General features: G+C 57.6%; 2 protein-coding genes across 6 annotated transcripts; both read left to right on the top strand.

Moving 5' to 3' along the window:
• Positions 1-1,187: 1,187 nt before the first annotated feature.
• On the top strand, positions 1,188-3,622 carry S100A1 (S100 calcium binding protein A1). Its single transcript, XM_082332816.1, has 3 exons — positions 1,188-1,283; positions 3,119-3,267; positions 3,393-3,622. The coding sequence occupies exons 2-3, from the start codon at positions 3,127-3,129 to the stop codon at positions 3,534-3,536; spliced, it is 285 nt and encodes a 94-aa protein (XP_082188942.1). The 5' UTR covers positions 1,188-1,283; positions 3,119-3,126; the 3' UTR covers positions 3,537-3,622.
• A 1,077-nt stretch (positions 3,623-4,699) lies between these two features.
• Positions 4,700-13,610, top strand: CHTOP (chromatin target of PRMT1). 5 transcript variants are annotated; one of them, XM_082333261.1, is made up of 6 exons: positions 4,700-4,898; positions 6,167-6,248; positions 7,736-7,889; positions 10,655-10,841; positions 10,973-11,110; positions 12,367-13,610. In XM_082333261.1, exons 2-6 carry the CDS (start codon positions 6,184-6,186, stop codon positions 12,567-12,569), a joined length of 747 nt encoding a protein of 248 aa, XP_082189387.1. In that variant the 5' UTR covers positions 4,700-4,898; positions 6,167-6,183; the 3' UTR covers positions 12,570-13,610. The 5 variants fall into 5 exon arrangements, 2 of the variants coding, with proteins under 2 accessions (XP_082189387.1, XP_082189388.1); XM_082333262.1 differs by having other exon boundaries at positions 10,658-10,841; XR_014230455.1 differs by lacking the exons at positions 10,973-11,110; positions 12,367-13,610 and adding an exon at positions 8,132-10,212 and having other exon boundaries at positions 10,658-10,749.
• Positions 13,611-14,007: the final 397 nt, after the last annotated feature.

The raw sequence follows: 14,007 nt of genomic DNA on the forward strand, positions 1-14,007 counted from the left end.
TGGGGTGAATCACCGGCCCCAAGAGCCAGGCGGGCCCATGACTCGCCACCCCTGGAATTCGGGGTGCCGGGACGGGGCGAGGAGGCAGCAGGCGCTGCAGCGGCCCCACGACAGGATGCGGCCAAATCACAGGCGGCAGGAGAAACGGCACCTCCCGGTCAAGCCTGGGATCCCTGCTCGGGGCTGTCCCCACGGACAGGGAGCGGTGACCCGGCCTCAGGGACCTCGGCGCTACTGGCAGGGGTAGAGCATCGCAGGACCCCCTGTGCCGGGGCAAGAGCTCGGGGTCGGGGTGCAGGTGCATCCCAGGGGGTTGGCGCCCACCCCTGTGTCCTGGTCCTGGTGTTGTCCCCAACCAGAGACAGTCACCGCGGCCACCACGGGTGCTAGCCCGGCAGTGGGCCACGCCAGCCCACCACACCGATCCTTGGAGGGGAGCGTGGTTATTTGAGGCTGCGAAGCCGGGTGCCCGGTGCCATCGCGGTGCCCCCGGCCCTGACACGGCAGCTCTCCCGCTCCAAACGCCAGGGATGGAAAAGCCTCTTCCATGCTCCAGCAGTGGGATAGAGAGACAAGACTGGCCCAGCCCCGGCACCAGCAACTGGAGCAACTGGTTTAGCTGGGTCAAAGTGGAGCATGGGGAGTCGCAGCGGCTGAAACCTGTTCCAAGATGTGTGTAAACCTCCTGGCACGTCCCTCGCTGCTCCCAGTTTGGTAAGAGCTCGTCCTGGGGATCTGCCAGCACGGACACGCCGGGCGTGCTCTCCCCGCGGCCGGCACCACGGCGGCAGGGAGCGGGGCCGCGGCGCCCAGGGCCGACCCCTGCGGCGCCCAGGCGATGCCCCCGCGGTGTCGGGGTTTACCCTTGGGCGCCCAGCTCCGGCCAGTCCCACCGCTCGGGATACGCCTGGCCAAATCCTGATCTCCGGGGAGGTTTGGGGTTTAATAAGAGTGGGGCAGAGCCCCTCCGAGCGCAGCCGGAGCCCTTGGGGAGCTCGGCACAGACAGGCAGTTGGACGTGCCGGCCGTGCTGGTGCCCGGCGCATGGTGGCCCCGGCTCTGTGCCCACTGCAGAGACCGGGGTCGGGTTATTTTTAAGCTGAGGACCGGGCGGCGATGCCTGTTCCCGTCACGGGCAGCTGCTGCCCAAGTGGGCAGGCGACACGGCCCCGGGGGCCAGGCTTTCCCAGAAGGGGCGGCCGGATCCTGCCCGCTGCCGAGCCGCACCGGGGACAGGGGTACAGGGGCTCCGCTGCCGCCAGCCCCCGCGCGGACACCACTGAGTGAGTGCCACCGGGGTCCTTTCCCATTTCCCCCTGTCCCCAGGCTCTGGATCCGGCCTCTCCTGGCGCTCACCAGCCCCAGGCCCCCTTCCCTGCCCCACACCAAAAATGGGAGCCGTGTCCTGCTGGGAAGCAGCTCCTGAGGCTCCAGCCGGGACCCCCACCTCCAGCCAGGGACCCCCTTCACAGCCACCTCAGCCGCCCCAGGTGCAGGACAGGGGCTGGACCCCCAAAACCCTGCACATCACCCCAAACCCTCCAGCCCCCCCCCCCGCCACCCCCTGCTCAGCACAGGGTCCCCTACAGGGTCGGGGGACCGGGTGGCAGGGTGGTTTTGGGGTCCCCGGGTGGGGAGGATGCTGCACGGCCACGGCGTTTCCCAACCACGGGGCCAGGAAGCGCGGGAGATGGAAATGGAGGGAGCAGGATATAATTAGCCCCAAATTAGGACTGGAATCCGGGATAAAGAGCCCGGCACCACCCGGCTCTTGCGAAAAGCCACGACGACATGCCGGCAGCTCCCGGCAGCCCCCCTGCGAGGGGGTCCCAAAAAGGGGGGGACGATCATGCCCGCCTGAGTTTGGGGGCTCAGCACCACTGCTGTTTTTCCCCTGGGAATGCCGGTGCCGGGGAGGCCGCGGTGGGTTCGGCACCACACTACCCCGGCCGCGCGGATGCAAGGCCGTAATGAGAGCCGCAGCGGGGCCGGGATTATCAGCATCGGCCATGCCAGCACGGGAATCTGGTTTCTTGGCCGAGCCGTTGCTGGAGCAACCTCCGGGCCGGGATTGTGGGGCTTTTTTAATTTGACAAGAGGCCTTTCTGTGTGCGGGGAGCGGGCGGCCCCGGGGGGCCTGGGCTGAGTCACCCGATAGCCCCCACCGGCTCCCCCCGGCCCCGGCTGGCTCCCGTTGCGATGCCGAGGACACCGGATACCCGCGCCTTATCAGCCTGCGGGAGGAGGGATGGGGATGGATCCGGCACGGCACCGCGCCGCTGACAGATGGGGGATGCCGGCGGGCGCCGAGCGGGTGACGCCGCGGGGTCAGACCCCGGGCGCCGCGGCTGCGAGTGGAGCCAGGGTCCCGTGCAGGATCCGACCCCAGGGCTGGCGGCAGATCCCCGTGCCCCCGGCAGCCCGCTGCCCCGCGGGGCCGCAGTGGGGCCAGCCTCGGCCACGGGGGCGGCAAGAAGGGACGCCCGAGGTTTAGCGGGGGGGGGACACGGAGCCCCCCAGAGTGACTCCTGGCATCACCGCTCACCCCTCCCCGGCCCATCGCCACCGCGGAGGCACCGGTGGGGCTGGCGACGCTCCTCTGCATCACCCCGGGGCCGGTGTGGGGTGAGCGGGGCAGTGGGGCACTGCAGGTTTGGGCTCCCCACATCCCGGCCCCGCGAAGGCGACGCGGGGCGGCCCGGCGGTGCCAGCCCGGCTGTCCAGCCCCGGTATCGGATCCTCCCGGAGGGAGGGGGCTTGGAGCTTATTTAACATCCCAGGCTGGCCCAGCCCGGCGCACTCGGAGCAGCGGGCGGGCGACGCAGCGGGGAGCCCAGGTGAGCGCAGGTCCCGGCCGGGGCACGGGTGCCCTGCGAGGGGGCCGGTGGCTGGGGCCCCCTCCCAAAGGAGCACCCCGTCCAGCCCCGGGGAGCAGCGGGGTGCCCCGAGACCCCCGCCGCCCCACCGCTGGCTCTCTGCCCAGCGCCAAGCGTTGGGAGCAGAGGCCACGGCACACGACGTTCCCCGGGCAGGGGGTGGCTACAATTTGGGGGCTGCCCCTCACGGCAGGGGGGGGCTGGCGGCTGCCCCCCGTAACGCGGCGGGTACCTCCCCGCAGCCGGAGCCATGGCGTCGCAGCTGGAAGGGGCCATGGAGACGCTCATCAACGTCTTCCACCACTACTCCGGCAAAGAGGGGGACAAGTACAAGCTGAGCAAGAAGGAGCTGAAGGAGCTGCTGCAGAGCGAGCTGGGCTGCTTCCTGGAGGTAGGGACCAGCCGTGCCGGGGCGCTGGGGCCGGGGGTGCCCCCCTTTCCCTCCGTGCCCTGGGGCAGCAGCGTCCCAGCAGGCTGCCGAGCCCCGGGGCTCACCCTGTGTGTCCCCCCCCCCAGACCCAGAAGGACACGGGTGCCGTGGAGAAGATCATGCAGGACCTGGATGAGAACGGCGACGGGGAGGTGGACTTCCAGGAGTACGTGGTCCTGGTGGCCGCCCTCACGGTGGCCTGCAACACCTTCTTCTGGGAGAACGCCTGACCCAGGCTGGTCCCCACCCTGCAGCAGCCGGCCATGGCGTCCCCAAAACGCAGAGCCTCCCGCCACCCCCCCCAGCTCACCCTCCGCTCCCCAGCACACCCAAGGGATCCCACTGGGATCCAGCTCCACAATAAAGGCACCAACCCAGCCAGAGGCGTGTTGTCAGCTCCTTCATTTCCAGGGTTGGGGTTTCTGCCCTGTCCCCCTGATAGTGTCCCCGGGGATACCAGGCAGCCTTCCCTCTCCTGAGCCACGGGGTCATGGGGAAAAGCCACCCTGGGTCACCCCAAGTGCCTGGAGACATCCCCGTCTCCACCCTGCTGTGGTTCCTCCATCACACCCTGCGCCCCACCCTGCCCCGGAGCCTGGCAACAACCCCGCATCGCCCCAGGACGCAGCACAGCTGGGGTGGGTGCCCCCCGCCTGCTCTGGGGTGTTGGGGTGCAGGACACACGGGTGCAACACGGGGGCATGAGGGTCCGGGGGGGACCGGCCGCAGGCCGGGACTCGTTGCCCGTCCCATCAGAGGCGCGGGCACCGCGCCCCGTGGGGCTGGAGGAACCGGTTCTTATCTCCTCGCCCAGCGGGCCTCCAGCCAGCAGCCCCCACGCCGAGGCCCAGCCCGGCCCAGGCCCCACGCAGGGCCGCCAGCGCCATCGTCTGCCGGGGCTGGGGCCGGCCCCGGTGCTCCCCAACCACCCCGCACCGCTCTGGGCCCTCACCCCGCCGGTCGGGCCCCACACGGGGGAGAAAGCGGGGACACACCGGGGACAGCCAGGCCACAGGCCCAGCCCGGCCGCGGGGGGGACCGGAGGCCCCGTGAGGCCTCCTCACGTTTTCGACGCCTCCGCCCAGGCCAGGGCCCGGCGGGATCGGCCCCCACCGTGGGGCTCAGACGCCCACCCGCTCCTGACGGCGGGGGGAAGCGGGGACCGGCCCCGCTGGAGCCCGGCCCCGCTGGAGCCCGGCCAGGCCGCAGCAAGGCCGGCGCCACCGCCTCCGTGAGCGCCGCCCCGCCCCCCTCCCGCCCCCCTCCCGCCCGCGGCCCGGCCCCGCCCACCCCGCCCCGGGGCACCAATGGGCGAGGGGGCGGCCGCTGCGTCAGGGCTGCCCCGCCCAATAGCAAGGGGCGTGGTGACGCGCGAGGCTCTGCGCCTGCGCCCTGCGCGTCGCCGCCGCCGCCGCCATTTTGGCCGGCTCGGCGCGGGCGGTGGGAGGAGGGAGGGTGTCTGTGGCTGCCGCCGCCATTTTGTCGCGGACGTTTGAGTGCGGCGGGAGCGGGCGGAGGGCGCCGGAGCCAGCCCCACACCCCGCGCCACCCGCCAGTCAGCCCCACCGGAGACCTGGCGACCGTCTGCTTCGGTGAGAGCGGTTGGATCTGGCCCGAGGGCTGTGAGGGGAGCGCTGAGGGAGGGCGGGAGGCTCCGTAAGGGAGGCCGGGGGGTCCCCTCAGGCGGTCCCGTCAGGGTGGCTGATTCCTTGGGGAGGGGGGGGCGGTGTTTGCCCCTTCCCAGGCTTCATGCACGCAGGGCCGGGCTTTCCCCCCCCCGTCTCGTCGGGTAGTGGTGGGACGGGGCTGGATCGACGGCCCAGGCTAGGCCTCGCCTCCCTCCCCGTCCTCGGCTGGACGTGGGGGGGGCATGTGGGAGCGGGGCTTCCTCTGCGAGCTGCGCTGTGGTGGTTGTTCAGGAAAAATCCTTCCTAAAAACATTTTTAATTTAAAAAAATGGGGTGCGGCTGCCTGTTGGCTCAATTTCTAGCTCATGGGCTGTAAAACATTGTAAAGAAAGTATTTTGTTCGAGGTATTTTGAGGGTGAGTACTTTTCGGCGGTCGCCTAAGCATTACATTTGATACTCATACAAAAAAAAAATAGAAATCGATCCGCATAGGTAGTGGGTTTGAGCATAGCGCATTTCAGTAGTATTCATCCCTGCCAAAGCACTCGGGCTTGAGCTGTGTGCTCCAAAGATGAGTAACAGCTGAGTTTAAATCCCTTTGCTGCTTTCCTGAGGCATGTGGCAGGCTCTCACGTTAGGGAACCGCATTAGGACTGCGGATGAGCTGCCTGCCAGAGTGTTAGATATTAAAAAGCCGAAGTGACTGCGCCCTTACAGTTTATCTCTGTCCAGGTGGTGGCAGTCATAATAGGAGGATGGAACCTTAATATTTTTAAGGTATATGGGACTTCTGTAGAGTAATCTTGGGATTTTATTGCCAAGTATATGGTACGTGTCTGTTTAGAACAAATTGGGGTTTCCATTTTGCTGATACTAAAAGCTTAGGATGTGTTACTAGATGATGCACTAAACAAGACATTTGGGTGCGATCTTGACTGCTGATGGACTGTATTTTTGCAGCATTACTTCTGCCAATGGTAAAATTTTCACTTTCTGAAAAGATGACTTCTTACTAAGGATGAGTTAGTGTAACTTGCTGATTTATTAAACCTGCCGTATCACGGCAGTGGCCTAGAAAACTTATGAAAAATGCATTAATAGAATACCTGTTACCTGCCCCGTTCTTGATTCTCTCCACCAAAGGAGCCGGAATGCAGGGTTTTTTAATGTTTAGTCAGGTAAGCGCAAGATCTTCGTGCTGTTTGTTAAATCCGGTTCTCGTGTTTTGCAGATTCTCTTGATCTGAAGATGGCTGCACAGTCAGCACCGAAGGTTGTGCTAAAGAGCACCACCAAGATGTCTCTGAACGAGCGGTGAGGAAGCCAACAGCAGCTTCAGCTCATAAGAAATTTTTTTACTTAATTATCACTATCCGGTGTCCAAAAACCAACGTGGTTTCTGCCCTCTTTTAACCTCACTAAAACAAGCAGATGGCTATGCACCTCTGTCTTAAACTGCAACAAATGTGGTACGCAAGGTTAAAAGGGCAAGTGTTTTGGAGAAATTTATCCATAGCAGTTAATATTAAACTATTCAACACATAAATATGGTGGGATGTGTTATAACAAAAGAGAGAAACCTCACACCCTCCCTTTTTCTTCCACATGTTTTTACATTTATATAGTCGACCCTGCAGCGTGGTAGCATGTTACCTAAGCTGCAGCAGGCTTGCTGCTTTGTCCGAGGCAGACACACGTGCATGTGGTCTGGCCTGTAAGAGGCATGCAGCAGGCCATTAAACGAGCCCAAAGGCCCTTTAACAATGTTTTGGGCCTTGTAAGAGGCAAATGCTTTGCTTCATCTCCATCTCTCTCTTTTCTTGGTTTCTTTATTTCTTCTGTTGAGTATTCTTCTGTTTTTCCATGCCACTGAGCTTTTGCGGTTCTACAGTGACAACTAACAGTGATGCTGCAGTTATGTTTCACTTTCTTACTAATCGCTCTTGGATTAACGATGTTAGTGTCATTGAACCAGGGATTAAGGGAGCCGTTTGCCTGCAGTTCCTGCTCTAGCAAGCGCTGCGGTGAGATGTAGCCCGAACCGGTGCTCGGAGCTTACCCCAGGAAGGATAAGTGGCGAGGTGCAGTGCAGGGAAGGCTTGCTGGCCTGTTTCATTTTGGTCAGTCCATATCCCTCATCCGTAAGTGTTTTCTTTTGCGGTCTCGTGTAGCTCCCAGGACGCAGTAGAAAGCTGATGGGTTGCTGCTAAGGAGGCTTGCCATCTTGCTGTATCTTCTGCTCCTATATAGCTCTTAAAGACAGAAGATTCTTTGTGCACCAAAGAAATTGCCAAGTGAACTGTTTATAAGCGAGCGCACTTGGGTGGTGGCATTTCTTACGGCACCAGTTCTGTGGTGCGCCAGAGGCACACCGGTCTGTTCTCGGGGCGATGTCTTCTGTAACGCTGCCTTCTGGCATTGAGGTTTTTAAATAGTTTTCTCGGATCTTTGAGGGTTAGTTTGGCTTTTGCAGTCAGATTTCCGTTTGCTTTTCTGTTTCTGTGATGTCCTCTTCCATCTGTCATGATCATCTCTGCTTATTGCTTGTTTTCATTCCTTCTGCCATTTCTAAAATCAGTAACCTAAAGCTTTATCACTTAATATACAACATCATTTCTGAGTTTCCAGTTCTTGCACACTTGTGGAAAACAAGGAATACGTAATCACATATGATGTGACCTAAGTACCACTCTTTACATAAGGTTCATGGGATCTGGAGATCCAATCTTGAGAACCATGAAATGCCAATAAATGTATGTAATAAAGCTTTATTTAAACACCCGTTTTATTCGACCTTGAAGCTTTACTAACATGCTGAAGAACAAACAGCCGATGCCAGTGAATATTCGGGCTACCATGCAGCAGCAGCAGCAGCTAGCCAGTGCCAGAAACAGAAGACTGGCCCAGCAGATGGAGAATAGACCTTCTGTCCAGGCTGCTCTGAAGCTTAAACAGGTGAGAGAAAGTGGCGTCCCCTGGGGCAGCCCGTTGATGCCTGTCGCCAGCAGACAGCTTTTCAGGATATGGTGGACTTTGAAAAATGCTCCTGAAAGTTAAAAAATGAGAGACCTAGAAGGGACTTGCAGAAAATCCCACTTTTTACTTCAGATAAGTAATGCTTTGTAACTTACTGGTTATTATTATTGAGTTGGGGGTTTTTTGTGCTGGCTGTTCATATCTCCTCTCTATTTTTTCAGAGAAATGTTCTCATTCTGGGTTTCTGGATCTGCTGAGTGCTTCATCTCGCAATCTAGCTGCAGTTACAATTGCTGCAGATTGTTTCCAGTACTTACTATCCAGTTGAGGCTGGTTGCTCCCATCCCCAACTCCACCCTCTCTCGGTGCACTCCCTTGATAGCAGCTGGCTGCGAGGAACAGATGAACAAACTGATTTTTTGATTGCTTGCGAATGCTAGAATGCGGGCCTGGATTTAAGGCATAGTGTTGCATTTTCCTTACATAAAGAGTCTTTATCGTTCCACGTTTCAGTGATGAGTGCTACAGATTGCGGTGTGTTCCTCAAATTGCCTTCTGGCGGTAGAGCAGAAGACCTAAGCAAACATGGTAGATTTTGATTTCTCTGCTGCAGTCAATGTGCTTTTCCATAACTCCGGATTTATGGAAGGGGCAGAGGGCAAAATCTCGCTACAACAGAAACCTCAATAACGTGCGGAGGAGAGCTGTTTGTCTACAGCCTGCTCGTTGTCAGACCGTAGAGGGTTTTGCAAGTTTTAAAGCTGACGTTTAAATGGGGAAGGCTGGTAAGATGAGCTTAAAATGTATGTGTAGGGCACAGATGGAAACCTGTGGGGTGGTGCCGCACAGCTGTGCAGTGAGTTCAAATAGCAGCACTGCATGACTTGACTACAGCAGTAGTTAAATATAATTGTGTACGTTATCTCGCACATGAGGAGAAAGCCCTGGAAATTTCTTAGCTGAGCTGCTTCACCGAATAGCTGGAATACTTAAACCTGCCACATGCTCACATTCAGGGCTCACTCTGATAAAGAGGAATGCAGCTGCTTTTTAAGATCTCTTGAGGATTCTGTTGTAAAAACAGACCGTGGTGCCAGTTAGCCTTGCAGAGCTTGTAAACAAAAGCTCTGGACAAGGTAGTCTAAATTATTTGCTTAACTTTTCGAACTTTTTTTTTTTTTAAGAATTTCACAAGCGGTGAGTGAAACTGGATTGAAAACATGAAGTTTCTGCTTGCTGAATTGAGGTGCCGCAGCGGAATGGGGAAGAACGAGTCTTTTGGCTTAGCTCTTAAACCCATTTGATTTTTATGTTGGGCATAGGCGTGCTTTCGTGGTCTTCTGGAATTAAATGCTGCAAGGGAGGGCCACGGAAGGGCATCGTAGGGCAATTTGGAAACCTGGTTTATGTCGGGTTGCTCTTTGAAGGTTGCAGGTTGCTCTGGAAGTTGATGTGGTGATTGGATTTTCACAAGTGCTATACTTGGTGTCACCGGGAGCTTTTCTGATCCTTCTGGATGCGCTGTGTGCAGAGGTGCTGGGGAGCATTGATCCCGGTGATGGGTCACCTGCGCTTCAGAAGGGACTTCTCTGAACTCCTGCGGAGCACTGCTGGTGCTCGTGGGTTTGTGTTTTGCATCCTCTGCATCTGAGTGCACAAGTGTGTGCGTAAACCTGCTGTGTTTTTTTTAAATGTAAAAACATTTATACTGACTGTGGTTCTAGATGTGCATCTTAAACTCTCATGGTAAGTGACGTAAACAAATAATTGGATGTGGAACATACATGTGCTTTCTCACTCCTTTCTGCCAGCGAGGCCGGGCAACAGAGAGAGGCTACCATTGTAGGCTGCTACAGCTTTTGGAAAAATGAATGACTATCGAACCTCTGAGGCAGTAAAATCTTACTACAGCTACAGAAGAGACTGATTTTAGAGGAACCAATTCAGCTGTCCACAGGCTTGGGGCCGGTAGACGAGCAATAACTGGAAGCAACTCTTGGAACCTGCCGTGAAATACAGCCTTTATGGCTGCTCCCGTCACCGTACCTTCCTAGGGCCGAGAGCTCTTGTTCTGGAGCCAAGTGTGAAGGTTCCCACTGTTGCTTCTTAGCTCCTTGTTGCTGCTTTTCTGGTGAATTTCTTCGGTATAGCTTGCTTTTCGTAGTACAGATGGAAAAGTTGATGCTTTTCCTAGCTGTTGCCTTGGTCTGTGTGGAAGCCGAGCCAGGACAGGGCAGTTGGCCGCTGGGAACGATATCCACGGCGTGTGGCTGCGCAGATGTCACTTGCTCTGCGGAGGCAGGTGAGGCTTGTGCCACAGCAGGGGTCGTTGCTTTCTGTCTCAGGGATTTGCTTGGACTGTCACCTGCCGGCAGAAGGGATTAGTGGGCTGCCTTGTGGATTGAGTGTCTGCTTTGATTTGGACTGAGCAGCACTGCTAAAAATGCTAAAAATATTTCCTTCCAAATCTGCAGCCTTTCTTGTCTCTGTACAAACACTTGCTTCCAGGAAAGGTCTTTGTTCTCTGTTTGACCTTCACAAATTAGCCCTCCCAGAGCAGATTTGATTGTCTTCCTTTGAAGATTGATTATATATTGCAGAGAGCTGGTGACCCTCTATTTTATTTAAAACAAAAAACCAAACAAACACACTACTTCTATTGATAGGCGATTGCTGTGCTGCTTGTGTTGCAAGTCTGAGATTGCTGCATGACTTCCTTGTTTCTTAAAAATCTTCTATTCCAGAAGAGCTTAAAGCAACGCCTCGGTAAAAGTAACATTCAGGCACGATTAGGCCGGCCGGCGGGCCCCCTTGCTCGCGGAGCCATGGGAGGAAGAGGACTGTCTATGGGGCAGAGAGGTTTGCCACGCGGAGCCATGCGTGGTGGCCGGGGAGCGAGAGCTCTGCTGAGAGGAGGAGTCCCACTCAGAGGTCAGTACCATGGCTGAACTGCAGTTGCTTTTACGTCAGTAACGCCGTCTTTTTGACAGCGCGCCTCCGATTCTGTTGCTCGGTCGGAAAACTGCTTTCTTTCTGATGTGAATTCCCTTTCTCCCTTGAAGGTCAGAGCCTGCTTCGTGGAGGACGAGGCATGTCCCCCAGGATGGGCCTGAGGAGAGGTGGCATTAGAGGCCGCGGCGGCCCCGGAAGAGGTGGTCTAGGCAGAGGTGCCATGGGCCGCGGAGGACTTGGTGGCAGAGGTTAGTGTGCGCAGACTTCAGCAGCGACACGTTGCTGCTGAATGAGTTTAAGCTTTAACTCTTTTTTCCTGTTTAAGGCTAGCATGCGTAAGTACACGCAGCCCCCAAACCCCTCTGTTCTTGAATTGGTGCACGGCCTAGTGCTAAATTCAGGCTTCCTTTCCCAAAATGCCTGGCCAGCCCCTGTGCCTCACCGAGAGCCTTGGCTGTGTCAGTGTTGCTGGAGGGCTTCTGGGGACCCTCGGCGAAGTTGCCCGCTCCTGCAGGTTGGCGCTGGCTGCCTGATGCTTTGAGTGGTAGTCGAGGCAGCGAGTCATCTTCCAGCGTGTTGAGGAAGACGACACTGTCTCCTTGCACTTAAGAAGGAAACAATATAGAGCCTGTGTAAACCAAGAGTCTCTTAAAATAATTAGCGAGGGGAAAATTTTAACAGAGGAGAAAGCCTAAACCCCTGCAAAATAAACTTAAATTCAAAGTCTGAAACTGAATCACCTCTTGGGTAAATGAACTCTTATTTTCAACAACAAATCAGAGCAGCAGTAAAGCAGGAGTGCAAGAGGAAATACAGGAGCCAGCTGTTGATGGAAGGGTTGTTAATGTTCCAGGCAGATGTTTGGGTAGAACGCAGCCAAACGCGCTCTCGTGTTGCTCGGGATTGGCCCGATGTTTGTAGGAGCAGACGGTTACGGGGAAGCTGCCTCTCTTGGCAGCCTTGGCTTGTAGCTGTAACGTTATTTCTTGGCCTGACGAACACACGCTGATGGGCGTGGGCTCTTGGGTACCCTGCTTCTGAAGTAGTCTGAAAACCTCTCGGTGTGAAGTGCTCTAGGAAAAATTGGCTTGTAACGGTTAACGGCGTTGCCGCTTTGCCAAAAGCTTCAGCCTGGCCCGGAGAAGTGCAGGATCCCGGGGTGCGTTCAGTGGGGGAGAAAAGCGTGGAATGCGCAGGGGGGGTTTGGAAGAGGAGGGGAGATGGGAGCCCGAGCGCGGATCACGCGTCTGGCTGGGCTGCGGGACTGGAACGGGAGCAGCGTGGCGAGCTGATGTGGCGCGGCAGAACCCGACCTGCGGGAGAGGGAGGGTGGGTGCGGGGTAGCTGCCGCGGGACTTCCCCGCGGAGGCGCTGCGGCGGCTCTGCCGAGCACGCCATGTCGTCCAGGTGCCGCGCAGCGGCAGCCGGGGCTCTGCGGCGGCCGCGGCAAACCCCCAGGCTCGGTCCGGTGGAGCGTGTAACCGTCATCTCGTCTCGCTGTCAGGTCGCGGCATGGCGGGCCGGGGACGAGGGGGCTTCGGAGGTCGCGGCAGAGGACGAGGACGAGGAAGAGGATCAGCGCGTCCCGCGTTGACCAAGGAGCAGCTGGACAACCAGTTAGACGCTTACATGTCTAAAACGAAAGGACACCTCGATGCTGAGCTGGATGCTTACATGGCTCAGACAGACCCGGAAACAAACGACTGAAGGTCGTGCCGAGAGACTGTTGCCGAAGTTCGTGTGTTCTGTCGATGCCCATAAGCTAAAAACGGAAACCCTGATTCATGCTGGAAGGACCCGCAGGAATAGGGAGCGGCCCTGTTCTACCGAGATCAGACTTTAGTGTGTTCCTTTAACGTTTTGATACTCTCTGGTGTATGAAACCTTTTCTTGGATTGTTTTTTATATCTTTCTTTTTTTCCCTTTCCCCCCCCGAGTACTCCAAACGTGACTGTGACGCATCTGCTGCAGTTAATCCGCCGCCGTCGGTGCTGCTGACCCGCCGTGCCGCGCAGCACGGCGCGTGCGGTGCTCGTCGGCGCCGGGAGCGCGCGTCTGCGTCCCTCTCGAGCTCCGCGGTTGCGTTTTGGGATCGGCCCTGTCCCCAAGCGCGACCGAAGGGCCGAGTTCGCGCCCGCCGTCCGGTTTAACCCATCCGAAGCAAAAGAAAACACCTCCCAGCAGGGCGAACAGGCCAGGCTTAGGTGTAGCGCTCCTTCTAGACACGCCAATCTCCTTGTTTTGCACCAAAACTTCTTCTTCTGTGGGTAGCCAGCGGTCTGTTAATGCCTAGCGCCGAGCTCTTCCCAGGTTGAAAACTTCCTTGGTTTTGTTCTTTTTTCGTTTTTAGATAAAGTTTGAATTTCCTTTGCGTTGTGTTTGAACAGATGGCACCAGTGGTTTCTGTATCTGCAAGAAAACAAGTGTTTATTTAAAGGAATTGGAAGCAGGAACATAAAATTACAGCTGTGATGGCAAAGTGTGGTAAAAAACTTCTTTTTTTAAAAAAAAACAAAACCGCGGGGTCCAAAATTCCTCTGTTACCTTTCGTGTAACCACGGCCGCCGCCTCCGGTCAGACCAACTGCCCGCGTTTTACCCCGCTGGGTTTGGGAAGGGGTCTCGTCCTCCCCCTCTCCTCAAGTTTTAAGTTCAGCCGTTCTGTGAACTGTTGCGGTTTCACTGGAATCTTGTATTTCTGGTTTGTTGTAACAAAGGAGAAATAATTATAAAAGCAATAGGGACTCTGGGTGGTTTGGTTTGGTTGGTTTTTTTCCTGGAAATGGGGTTTTTTTTCCTGCTCTGGGGTAAGTTTAATTTGCAGGGGACAGAAGGAAGCGGAGGGAAGGTGGTGTGGGCGCCCGGGTGGGAGCGGTGGCGGTCGGCTCCTGCCGGCGCGGTACAAAGGCCTGCGCCTGAGGATGCTGAGGCTCCCGCGCCTTCTCCCGGCGGCTCTGCATCCCCGTCCCCGCATCGGGAAGCCGCCGGCTCCTCCCTCCTTCCCCGGCCTGCCCCGCTGCGGCGTTCCCGGGGGGGAAAGGGGCTCCTCGGCGCGGGGGAGCGGGGCGGGAGCCGGCGGGGCTCGGCCCTGGGGCCCCGCTCGGCGCCGGGCGGCGCGGAGGGACGGCGGCGGATCCGTCTGGGCG

This window comes from Platalea leucorodia (genome assembly GCF_965183815.1).
Source record: "Platalea leucorodia genome assembly, chromosome: 24".
Classification (NCBI taxonomy): Eukaryota; Metazoa; Chordata; class Aves; order Pelecaniformes; family Threskiornithidae; genus Platalea; species Platalea leucorodia.